This window comes from Leptonychotes weddellii, chromosome 6, assembly GCF_054177405.1.
Source record: "Leptonychotes weddellii isolate Sample4059 chromosome 6, ASM5417740v2, whole genome shotgun sequence".
Taxonomy (NCBI): Eukaryota; Metazoa; Chordata; class Mammalia; order Carnivora; family Phocidae; genus Leptonychotes; species Leptonychotes weddellii.
The window spans coordinates 114,049,424-114,061,609 of NC_138374.1; the positions used below are offsets into that span (position 1 = coordinate 114,049,424).

At 52.6% G+C, this 12,186-nt stretch overlaps 1 protein-coding gene across 1 annotated transcript; it reads right to left on the bottom strand.

The window, feature by feature from the left end:
- Nucleotides 1-4,166: 4,166 nt before the first annotated feature.
- LOC102731290 (tubulin alpha-1C chain) lies at nucleotides 4,167-12,045 on the bottom strand. Its single transcript, XM_006743059.3, has 5 exons — nucleotides 11,902-12,045; nucleotides 9,973-10,195; nucleotides 8,710-8,858; nucleotides 6,246-6,926; nucleotides 4,167-4,559 (listed from the first exon to the last, which is right to left on the bottom strand). Exons 1-5 carry the CDS (start codon nucleotides 11,902-11,904, stop codon nucleotides 4,266-4,268), a joined length of 1,350 nt encoding a protein of 449 aa, XP_006743122.1. The 5' UTR covers nucleotides 11,905-12,045; the 3' UTR covers nucleotides 4,167-4,265.
- Between the last annotated feature and the right edge of the window lie 141 nt (nucleotides 12,046-12,186).

The window sequence follows — 12,186 nt, forward strand, 5'->3', positions numbered from 1 at the left end:
ACGGTGAGTTCTAGGTGACGGGTGTCCTTGTAAGAAGAGGGAACGAGGACACAGACAGGCACAGAGGGAAGACCATGTGAGGACACAGGAAGATGGCCATCTGTAAAGCAAGGAGAGAAGCCTCAGAAGAAGCCGACCCTGGCGACAGCTTCCTCTCGGACTTCCAGCCCCCGGAACTGTGAGGAGGTTAATTTCTGTTGCATAAGCCCCCCAGTCTGTGGTCCTTTGTTTACGGCAGCCTTAGAAGATGGATACAGTGTCTAAAGCTGAATTCATTTCCAAATCCAAACAGAATAACAAGGAGGGACAGCATCTCACGCCGTCCAAGGCAGAAATCCAGGCACCCACAACTCTTCCCACGGGCTGCATCAACTGGTCACTAAGTATTGTGATTCCAACTCCTTCTCTTCCCCATCTCACTGCTCTGGTTGAAGCATTATGCATCACCTTGATTACCACAACCGCCCCTCTCCCTCTAGTGTGCTGTGCTTGGAAACCGACCCTTCTTGCGACTGCCAAGCAATCCTTTAGGGCAAGGTTTTCAATCTCAGCACCACTGACATTTTGGGGCAGTACAAGTCTTTGTTGAGGGGAGGTCTGTCCTGTGCTCTCTACCCACTGCACACCAGAACACCCCCTCTCTCCAGTCGTGACAACCAAAACTGTCGTGCCACATCACTCTAGGTTGCGAACCATTGCTTTAAGGACAAGTGACCCTGGATGCTGGCACTTGACAGCCACTGAAGATTTTATACAGGAGAAAATTCAAACTCCTTTGTTGCCTCATTGGTTCCCTCTAGCATCTAGAATAATTCATGCCACATAGTAGGCGCTCAATAAATATTCGAGAAAGATAAGGCAAAACCAAGGTCCTTTTTCTCGAGCTCCCCCTTCTTCTATCTCAAGTTTCAGCTACAAACTACTCGCCACCTGAATAGAATGTACCTTGGCTTCCCATATCTTTTCCTCTGCCAGTCTCTGCCTGGAACAGCTAGCCCTCTCTCCACCCCAACCCACTTTAGTATCTGGCTCAAGTGCCAGTCCTCCGGGAAGGAGGAGCTGGGGATTCCCGTGTCCTCTAGGCGCACCCTGCACGTTTCTCACCCCAGTTTGAGCTTTAAGGAAGAGGGAAGACAGAAAGAGACAGCAGATCGGCTCCTTGCCGTAGGCAGGACGACTACTGCACGCCACCCAGTGCTTACAAGAAGCAAGGGGACTCCCCTCGCGATCTCCAAAATGCCAAGGACCCGAAGCCCTGGGGAGTTCGGAAGGTGGTGGTTGGGGGGGAAGCAGGGAAAAGGCAAGAACAGCAAGACTAGTCAAAAATCTTCACGAAAAAGCAGTCAGACCCCAGGACCCTGCTTTCACCTTAGAACTGGCAGGCACCCGTTAACACAACCAGAAGAAAACAGGGTTACACCTTGGAGCAGTCAAATCTAAAAGGCTCTGGTGTCGGGCATCTCAGGCACAGCTCGGGGGGAGAGGTGAGGAACAGCCTGAATACTAGGCATTACTGAAAATCTGCACCAGGGAAAGAAACAGCCAAGGCCTCCATCCTTTTTTGAGGGCGGGAATTTTTTGTTAAGGCTCTCATATGGGTGAGCTGCTGTAGAGATCCTCTAATCTTCCCTGTCATTGAGGCTAATGCCTTTTAGTGTCCTGTTCTGATCACCAGAGGATAACCCCCCTCCTCTCCAAGGACTCCACAGAACCAACTTTCCACCAGGCTCCGGGGTCCTGGGTCAGTGACAAAGGGAAGGTGGTGGTACCTGCAGGAAGTCGTCTGGGTGTAGACCGTGCTATGGCCAGGGCCAGAGTGCACCCGCTGCCAGCTCTGGTAAAAACACCTTCACAAACATCCCAGCCCAGCAAGGGTAATGCTTACTTCAGGTTCATGCTTTAGGTGGAGCACTTGTTAAGACACTGAGTGCTTTCAGTTTCAGACCGCAGCCCCCAAGGCAAGAATTTCTCTGCTTCTCCATCATTACCCCACCAAAGGACTCCATAGTTGGAAAGGAACCCAGGCAAGCCTCTCCCTGGGGACCCAGGGACATGGCTCTGTGTGGGGCTCAGCAGTGGGTGTTGGGGGAGAGGGGCTGAGTCCAGACACAGACTTAAAAGACTCTTCCTGCTTATTTCGAAAATACACACAAAAAAGGGGTAAGAAGTGGGGCGCCTGAGTGGCTCAGTCGTTAAGTGTCTGCCTTCGGCTCAGGTCATGATCCCAGGGTCCTGGGTTCGAGCCCACCGGGCTCCCTGCTCTGCGGGAAGCCTGCTTCTCCCTCTCCCACTCCCCCTGCTTGTGTTCCCTCTCACTCTGTCTCCCTCCGTCAGATAAATAAATAAAATCTTAAAAAAAAAAGGGGGGGTAAGAAGCGAGAAAAGAGAATGTGACTTACATCTGTTCTAGTTTGGGACCATGAGAGAAGGTGAAGGCAGCTCCAAGTTTATCTAAATAAATTATCCGGCTTGCTCCGCCCACTTGTAATTGACTCACCCGTCTGGTATCTCATCACAAGAGAGCCTCAGGGTTAGGTGTCCAACCCTCATTGGCCGTTCTTCTTCCCAATGCCTGGGGCACCTGTAGGGCGAGGAGGGGTCTCTCTACTTAGTGGTTTGAACCCACAGAGGAAGAACTGCTAGTATGTACGAATTCATGCGTCCGGTGAGGGAAAAAGCAGGGCAAGAAAGAGGAAAGAAAATGTCAGCTCTTGGTTTCTGGGTAAAGATACCAATAGTGCAGGCCAGACGGACTTGCTGAACATTGACTGATCCGGGTCCTTGAATAGGCACTGGCCAGGTTTTCCTAACCTCCTTCCCCTTCTACTGTACCTTAACTCTACCTCTAACCCAAGCCTGTAAGTCCTTGAGGACCTTCAGAAAGAGACCCATTCAGTTGCCTGGGCTGGACAATTTGCATAGGTCCACAACTCCTCTTAAAGGCCTGCAGCTTAACAGGTAGCGGTCAAAGTCTATGGATCTGAGCACTGTGTTAATGAGCTCTAGGACACCAAACAAGCAAGACTCATAGATATTGGGAATCAGTTCGTAGGTTAACATTAAGAAACTTGTCCCCTGAACCCAAAGCAAGGCCACTGGGGACACATCCAGGTAGCCCCAAGGCTCACTGGTGCCTAAAAAAAGCAGAGACCCATCCTGAGTAATACGCTAGAACTCAGTGTCTGAAAAAAATCAAAGCAGGTAGATTCAGGCCAAGAGTACAGGCCCTACCCTTCTGGTGGGGGCTGGGCTGGGTTCTGCTCAATGGCCTTGCCAGGGGCAGAGCCTGGTCCCATGGAGATTTGCCACCTCTACAGAGAATACATTTCTGTCTGGTTGAGGGGCTTTTCAAGCACATTAGAGAGAGACCTCCTTGAACCTGGGCCGTGCTGGAAGGGACCACCAGTCTACTCCTTAGGTCCTGCCAGGTCCTTCTACTGACTAATACACTGATTTCTAAGACTGTATGTGGCTAGGTCCTAGAACTATAATACCTTTCTCATCAGGGACCCCTTTAAAAATAAAAAAATATAGACTTTTTTTTTTTTTTCCCCTAAAAGGCTCATAGGCACTTTAAAAAGTATGTCAGATGTTCAACAGCCCCAGGCTAAAGACCCTTGGTCTTTTGGAATCCTGGTTCTTGGACCCTGTGCTTTTACTTTATATGGCATGGGGCTAGAGCCCTAAATTGTAAGATGGCTGCTGCAGATTGGCCTGTGAATTCATGTGGCTTCCACCTCTACTGCCCTCTGTTGGCCATGAGGAGGGAGGATAGGTTAAAAACAAAAAACAGAACAAAACAAAAAAACCACTTGACTCCTTCCTGGCATTGAAACCCAGACAGACTTTCTGTCCCAGAACGCTAGGCGCAAACTTCCAGCAAGCTTTCACCAGAACCTCTAGAAGGCTTACCTTTCCTTGAGGTGGGTTGGGGATAAGGGGGTACACACAGGGAACCACCCCATGAAGTCAAAGCACCACAGTCCTGGTCCTGAGCCCCTGAATATTTGTCAGAGTGGTCTGATCGATCCTCTGTTATGTATCCCCCGGCTGGAACCACCGGACGCAGAGGCCATCCTGCCCCTTAACTTAGAAGGACGACAAGGAAGTTGGAAAGTTAGTGAAGGCCCATGCCTGGGCAGAACTCCACATCACAGAGCTCCACATCACTTGAGACACCGATTATATTTGTAGGGGGTTAGGGAAACAGTGGAATGAGAAATACAAAACTAGGGAGAGAGCGGACGTCGCAGATGCCAGGACCCCTAGAACTCCTCGCTCTCATCCTCGCCGTCCATAGACTCTGTTCCCACTTCTTCATAATCCTTCTCCAGGGCAGCCAGGTCCTCTCGGGCCTCGGAGAACTCCCCCTCCTCCATGCCCTCACCCACATACCAGTGCACAAAGGCCCGTTTGGCATACATCAGGTCGAACTTGTGGTCGAGGCGGGCCCAGGCCTCGGCGATGGCTGTGGTGTTGCTCAGCATGCACACGGCCCGCTGCACCTTGGCCAGGTCGCCCCCGGGCACCACTGTGGGGGGCTGGTAGTTAATGCCAACCTAAGAAGAAACAGCAAATAGTGTCAGCCCCTGGTTCTGGGTTCCTGGGAAGGGGTGTGTGGAAGGATTCCCAAAGCTGGGAGAGGGGCAGTCCCCTGGTATTTGGCATTTGCCAGTCTGTAAGGAACCCAGGGATAAGGGAACAAGTTAACCACCATAAGGAAACAAACAAATCTGGAATGTGGGACCTTCAAGACACTAAGACTAGTCCCTTCAAAGTCACCATCAAGAAAAAGGGTGGATGCTTTACATTGAAAGACTGAAGAGACAAATATAATGCCTGGGCCTGGATTATAAACTGACTTTGAAAAACGGATATAAAAGACATCTGTGGAAATGGGGAAAATTCAAATACTGACTTAGGTATTCTTATTTTGGAGAAGGATTATTATAAAACAAACTGGTGGGTCATAAATAGCTGTAAATGAGTTTAAATGGGTCAGCAAAGCAAACATAAAGGAAGCCTAGCAGAGCCAGATGTTGAATCTAGGTAGTGGGTATATAGGTGTTAATTGTACTAATCTCCCCACTTTCCTATAGTTTACAAAATAGCTTAAAAAATATAAAATCTTGTGAAGATCTCCAGTTGGATCTAAACTTAATCTACTTTAAACGTTGCTCTATTCAGAACATATACATTTCATATTCAGTGTTAAAAAAAAAAAAGCCCACTTCCCCCTTACTGCCTCTACGGACAGCAAGCTTACTACTTCCTGAAGGCAGCCTTTCTTCCTCTGAGTAGCTGAAGCTTTCCTAATATGGAGCTAGAAGAATCTGCCTTCCAGACTTCCTACCCCTGATTTCTAGTTCTGAGCTACAGGACAGCTCTTCAGTCCTAGCACACGGCTGTTGGCTTTATGACCGGAGTCCCTGAGTCCTCTCCCGTCGTGTCACGTCTGTAACAGCGTCACCGGGCAGGGAAGCTGTGGGTTTCCTAAATGCCACAGCTGCCACCTTTAATCTTTCTAATCTCACCCTGGAACAAAACCCATAAAACTTAAACTAGGTCACATGCCCAGTACCCTCTGGGAATGCGGGGAGAGAAAAGAAAGGGGCATAAACAAATTCTTTCTTGGGACGCCTGGGTGGCTCAGTCAGTTAAGTGTCTGCCTTCAGCTCAGGTCGTAATCCCAGGGTCCTGGGATCGAGTCCCACATCGGGCTCCCTGCACCATGGGGAGTCTGCTTCTCCCTCTCCCTCTTCTCCCCCTGCTTGCGCACTCTCTCTCTTAAATAAATAAATAAAAATCTTAAACAAAACAAAACAAACCCAAATTCTTTCTCATTACTTCAAAAGGAAGAGGCTGTGTTCCCAGACCTTCTGATCCAGGTCTCGCCCATTATCTGAATGGAAGGCCTTTCCGCGCTTCCAAAAGCACTCCCTTCCGAGCGGGAGCCATATTGGGTGGGTATGTCCCTGGCACAGGTGAACGAACGGTCCCAACCCGACTGGCAAACCTAGGGAGTGCCCACTGGCCAGGCCGAAAGACATGAAACCTACTTTCTCTTTCATACAGGCAAGCTTTCGAGTAGAATAAAAAAGCTGTTATTTGCCCGATTCTCCCCATCCCTAGCACTTCTGTCGTCCTGCCTGTGGCTCTGTAGGAATCTCCCTTCTCAGCGCGTACACAGGCCACATGCTCACCGCCTCCCCTCCCCCCCACCCGCGACTTCACTCCTAACTTGCCTTGAAACCTGTGGGACACCAGTCCACAAACTGGATGGTACGCTTCGTCTTGATAGTGGCTATGGCGACATTCACATCCTTGGGCACCACTTCTCCGCGGTAGAGCATGCAGCAGGCCATGTACTTGCCGTGACGGGGGTCACACTTGACCATCTGGTTGGACGGCTCAAAGCAGGCGTTGGTGATCTCGGCCACCGACAGCTGCTCGTGGTAGGCCTTCTCCGCTGAGACGATGGGGGAGTAGGTCACCAGGGGGAAGTGGATGCGGGGGTAGGGCACCAGGTTCGTCTGGAACTCTGTGAGGTCCACGTTGAGGGCCCCGTCGAAGCGCAGGGAGGCCGTGATGGAGGACACGATCTGGCCGATGAGCCGGTTGAGGTTGGTGTAGGTGGGGCGCTCGATGTCCAGGTTGCGGCGGCAGATGTCGTAGATGGCCTCGTTGTCCACCATGAAGGCACAGTCCGAGTGCTCCAGGGTGGTGTGGGTGGTCAGGATGGAGTTGTAGGGTTCCACAACCGCTGTGGATACTTGGGGGGCGGGGTAGATGGCAAATTCCAACTTGGACTTCTTGCCATAGTCAACAGAAAGCCGCTCCATCAACAGGGAGGTGAAGCCTGAGCCAGTGCCACCCCCAAAGCTATGGAAGATCAGGAAACCCTGAAGCCCGGTGCACTGGTCTGTCTGGGGTAGGAGAGAACACTGTTAGGATGCAGCTGACCCACCCCCGGCCCCCAGCCCTCTTCTCCTGACGGAACCCTCTTCTGTCGGCAAAGCTACTGTAACCCAACTACAACTGTATTCACTTCTGGATTTAGAAAACAAACAAAGCAAAATAAAACTTTTAAGCATAATTTGTACTTAAAGTGTACACATTTTATTGCATGTACAATGAACGGTTTGACAAGTGTATATACCTATATCACAAAGCTAATCAAGATACAGAAATTTCCATGACTCCAGAAAGTTCTCTCATGCTCTTTTGCTTTGCCTCTGTAGAGGTGAGAAGAGACTACCTCCAGGGGTTTGGAGTTCTAGGGGACAGATGACCTTGAAGGGCACTGCTGTGTGCGTGAAGTGGCAAGTGAGGGACGGTGGGAGGGGAGAAGAGAGGAGAGGAGGGTCAGGTGGGACGGAAGACTGTCGTCAGACAGCTGGGCCCTCTCAACTTTGTGGCTTTGCGCCCTGGTTGCAGCAGAGTGGGCGGTGGGGGGAGGTAGTGGTGGCATCTTGCTGAACATAGAGATTCGCAGGCCCCCCACTTCAGACTGTAACCCAGGGACCTGCGGGTTTAACAAGTACCCCCGCTGACTTCTGATGTAGCTGGTCCTTGGACGAGAAGAGCGTCAGTCTATACCAGACGCACGGGGAGTAACGATATAAAAATTCTCCATTTATTTGTGATATATCCATGTATCGATTCACTATGTGGTACACCTGAAACTAATGCTATGGCAATTATATCTCAATAAAAATCAATTAAAGGAAAAGCAAACTTGATGCAAATTGATAACAACTAAAAAAACCAAAATACCCCCCCAAACAAACAGAAAACCCAAAAAACAAAACAACAACCCCCCCCCACCGAAAAAGCTCTTAAGAAAATCCTAGGACACCTGGGTGCCTCAGTCGGTTAAGCGTCTGCCTTTGGCTCACGTCATGATCCCAGGGTCCTGGGATCGAACCCCGCATCGGGCTCTCTGCTCAGCGGAGAGCCTGCTTCTCCCTCTGCCCCTCCCCCCTGCTCATGATCTCTCTCTCTCTCTCAAATAAATAAATAAAATCTTAAAAAAAAAAGGAAAAGAAAAAAAGAAAATCCTAAGCCCAGGGGGTACTTTGTTTTTGCAAGCACAGAATCCCATTCCTCAAGTCAATGAATGGCAAGTCCTCAGTCTGAACTAGTGAGCAGCACAGAGTAGGTCTGGACAATCCCTCTAGAGGACCAGTGCCAAGTACTGGCTCCTAGTTGGCCTCGCTCCTGGTTCTCAGTGCCTCAGGCAAGGGATGGGGTAAACTGGGAAGTGGTTAAAAAATAACCAGTAAGCAGGAGCCTCTCCCAGGTGTAAAGTTCTGCTTAGGAGTCTAAGAACAAGCTGACCTGTCAAGGCACCTTCCACCTACCTGCTGGGGGAAGAGAGGGATCAAAGCTCAAAGAAGGCTTGGATTGGACAATTAGACCTGGCAAAGCTAGGAACCAGCAGGGCAGGAGCCTGAGTCCACAGACTCAGGGCAGAACTGGTTATTCAGGCTTCTAACCCTAGATCCACACCCAGGACACACAGCTCCCCCTAGGGGAAGCGGAGGAGACAGACAAGCCAAAGGAGCCGTCAGGACGCCACGGGCGCTGGCCACAGCCACAGATCCGTGGTTTCCCTTTCTTCCACACACGTCCAGCCTCCCAGGCCAGGAAGAGAGAGTCAGGACACACGGATCTCCTGACGGTGTCAAGGGCACTTGGTCCGCTCACCAGTTTTCGGATGCGCTCCAGCACAAGATCGATGATCTCCTTCCCCACGGTGTAGTGGCCTCGGGCATAGTTGTTGGCAGCATCTTCCTTGCCAGATATCAGTTGCTCAGGGTGGAAGAGCTGCCTATAAATGCCAGTTCTTACCCCATCTTGAGGGGAAGAAAGAGGGCAAAGGTAAGAGAGGCTGGTCCCATCCCCCACGAGGACACAGGCGCTAGGACCTACGCTAAGCTCCTCCACGTATAACTGCAAAAGGGAGCATGGATGGCCAACAGCCTTCCAGAGACCAACTTGCAAAGCCCAGTTAGTCCTCCCTGGGCCTGAGAGGAGGTAAGTCAGGGGGCCCCTTTAACACTGCCTTCCCTCACAGCCACCTCTACGTGGTGAGGAATCAGACGGGGTCTAGGGGAATTTCACTTCACTTTTTATTGGGACTAGAACATAGACTGATGCAGAAAACCCAGTCCACAGTTTACATCTACAAAACTATCTTTGGAAACATGGGTAGATGGGGGAGCGCCTGAGTGGCTCAGTTGGTTAAGCGTCTGACTTTGGCTCAGGTCAGGATCTCAGGGTCCTGGGATGGAGTCCCGCACTGGGCTCCCTGCTCAGTGGGGAGCCTACTTCTCCCTCTCCCTCTGCCCCTCCCCCCGACTCATGCTGTCTTTCAAATAAGTAAAATCTTAAAGAAAGAAAGAAAAAGAGAAAGAAAAGAAAAGGAAAAAAAGAAAGAAAGATGGGGAGAGGGGTAAAGTTTTCAGGAACAGGAAACTGAGGTGATCCAGATGCAGAACAGAGGAAGCAGAGAACGCCCTGGGAGCCAGCAACAGCCAAGTTCATATGGGTCCACATACTATTAAGGGGCCCCTTTCAGTTAAGGCTGAGCAGGGAGCCATTAAGAATGCTCTCAGTGCCCAGTCCCTTAGGCAATGTTATCCTCAAGAGTGTGCGGGTAGGAAAAAGGAAGTTTAAAGTTTCTGCTTCCATATCCATTCTTTTCTGCAGTCTTCATTCTGGGTCTGACCCCTGACTCAAACATCTGGCAGTTTCTGGACAGAGCGGTTTGACTGATATCCGTCTCAGCACAGGAAGCCCTCAGTACCCCTCCTGAAGTCAGAGTCTAGACAAAAGCAACAGACTTCAGTGTTGTTCTTGGCAGGGGGCTGCCTGCATTCCAAGAGCTTTTCCCCTAGGCAGGGCTCCCCACTGACTTTGGGGCTGGCAAAAAATACAGGCTGGAGAGGGGAACCCCCGCCCACTCACCTATGACAGCAGGCTCCAGGTCCACAAAGACAGCCCGGGGCACATGCTTGCCAGCCCCAGTCTCACTGAAGAAGGTGTTGAAGGAGTCATCGCTGCTGCCCAGCGCCTTGTCACTGGGCATGGTGCCATTGGGCTGGATGTTGTGCTCCAAGCAGTAGAGCTCCCAGCAGGCATTGCCCATCTGCACGCCCGCCTGGCCCACATGGATGGAGATACATTCACGCTGTTGGGGGAAGCAGAGAGATGATGGGGTGTGAATGGAGAAGGGAAGCAAGTGGACCTTGAAAAGGCCCTGGAAGCACCCCTGTATCTTTCCTCCCTGGAGACTGAGGCCTGACAGTGAGTTACATGTTCCCAAACCCAAAGACTGGGTTCCCTTTCCAGACCTTCCCACACTTTAAGCCAAATGACCTCATTTTCTTTCTCATTTACTGAGGGCTCAAGAACGAAGGTGGCTAAAGCCCAGGTCTTCAGGGGCAGGAAGTAGAGAAAGCTGATACCAAGCAGCCAAATCCCATTGCCTAGTGCCCTGTGTGCTGGCTGGGGTGGGACAAGGAAGCTCAGAGTCCTGCACACCAAGATGGAGCCTCCAGCACTGGACCCCTAGGGGAAGGGGTCTCCCACGGTGGGGACTCTGTGTCCTCTACACTCTGAAGGGGCAGAAGACGAAGTTCAGGTCTGTGGATTAAGAGAGGCAGTGGCTCTGGAGTTAGAGCTAGTTTGAAAGCTCACCCGCAACCTCCCCTTTTGGGGGGATAGGCCCTGACTCTGGACACTTGTCCTTGCCCACTGCACTACACAGTCAATCCAGATAAGTACTGCTCGATGGTCACAATGGAGCCAGAAGACTCACCCTGGCCCTTTCAGCTCTCCTGAGGTAACTCCTACAATGGACAGACTCTCTTGTCTTCTGGTCCTTCACCCCCAACCCACAGTCTATAGGATCCGTGTGAAAGGGCGGCACCCTTCCCAGATGCAGAAGGGGTCTTCTAAGTCAATCGGCAACAGTTTAGCAATTTTAGGAGCTATCCTTCAAGGCAGCCTCAGAGCCTTTACAGGGGCTCAGGACACAGGCGGGCATCTGATGATTCCTGTGAGGCCCTGAGGCCTGACACACCCCGAGCTCTTTGGTTTAACTGAGGGACTTCACGGGTTGGGCATCAGAAGAGGAGAGAAGTGGAGTAAAGGATATTCCTCCTTAGACACCAGGAGCTCACGGACGTGCCTGACCAGGGATGGGTCAAGGTCGTGCACCTCTGACTTCTGGCCGCGAGTCCGGCCGCGCAAGACAAAGACATTCAGAGGAACAGTTCAGAACTGGAGAAACCTGCTGGAGTTTGCGGAGCGGCCCAGGTCCGGCCTCCAGCGCGGGAGTGTGACTTCACCCGGAGGCGGGGACTACGGCTGGGGGCGGGCGCCTCTTTGTCCCGGGCCGCCGCGGGAGAAAACTGGGGCGGGTCCAGGCTCCCGACTTCGGAGCGCGCCGCACAGCCGGACCGGGGTTGGGGGCCCCAGGCTGCGCGCCGCGCGGGACGCACCCCGCCACGCTGGCGCCCCGCCGACCCCGCGCCCCGGCGCCACCTCCCTCCCTTTATCTTTCCTCCCTGGAGACTGAGGGAGCGCGCAGAACTTCTCCAGCTCGCATTCGCCTCTCCCGGGCCAGGGGCTCAGAAAAGCAGCGCTCGGACGCGGCGGGCGTCCCCGGCCTTCCGCACAGCCCCCCACACCGTGGTCACCGTGACCGCCCAACCCCCCCCAAGAAGCCCCGCGCAGCCCTTCGCACACACCCTGGACTGCCCGGCGCCCCGGGCTCCCCTCCTTCCCGCGCAGCTGGCCCTTACCGGGGACCCTCGGGCGCCCCCAGCACGCTCTCCCGCGCAGTACCGCCCTCATCGTGGACTCCGCCAGTACCCCCCAGCTCCCTCTCACCATGGTTGTTCCGACAGGTGACGTTTGCGGAGGGTCGTTGACTGCAGACGCGTTACGAGTCTCCAGCAACACCACGAATCCCGGCACAGACAGGCTAGTTGGGGCTTATATATCCCCGCCCAGCTGCCGGCCATGCCTCCCAGCGGAGCTCCCATTGGGCCGCAGCCGGACGGGGCCCGCCCCCTCCGCGTCTCTCATTGGGCCAGGTTCCCACCGAGGCCCGCCCCTCTCTCCGTTATTGGGCGGGCGCTTATGAAATATCCGCGCCGTAGCCGGTCATTGGGC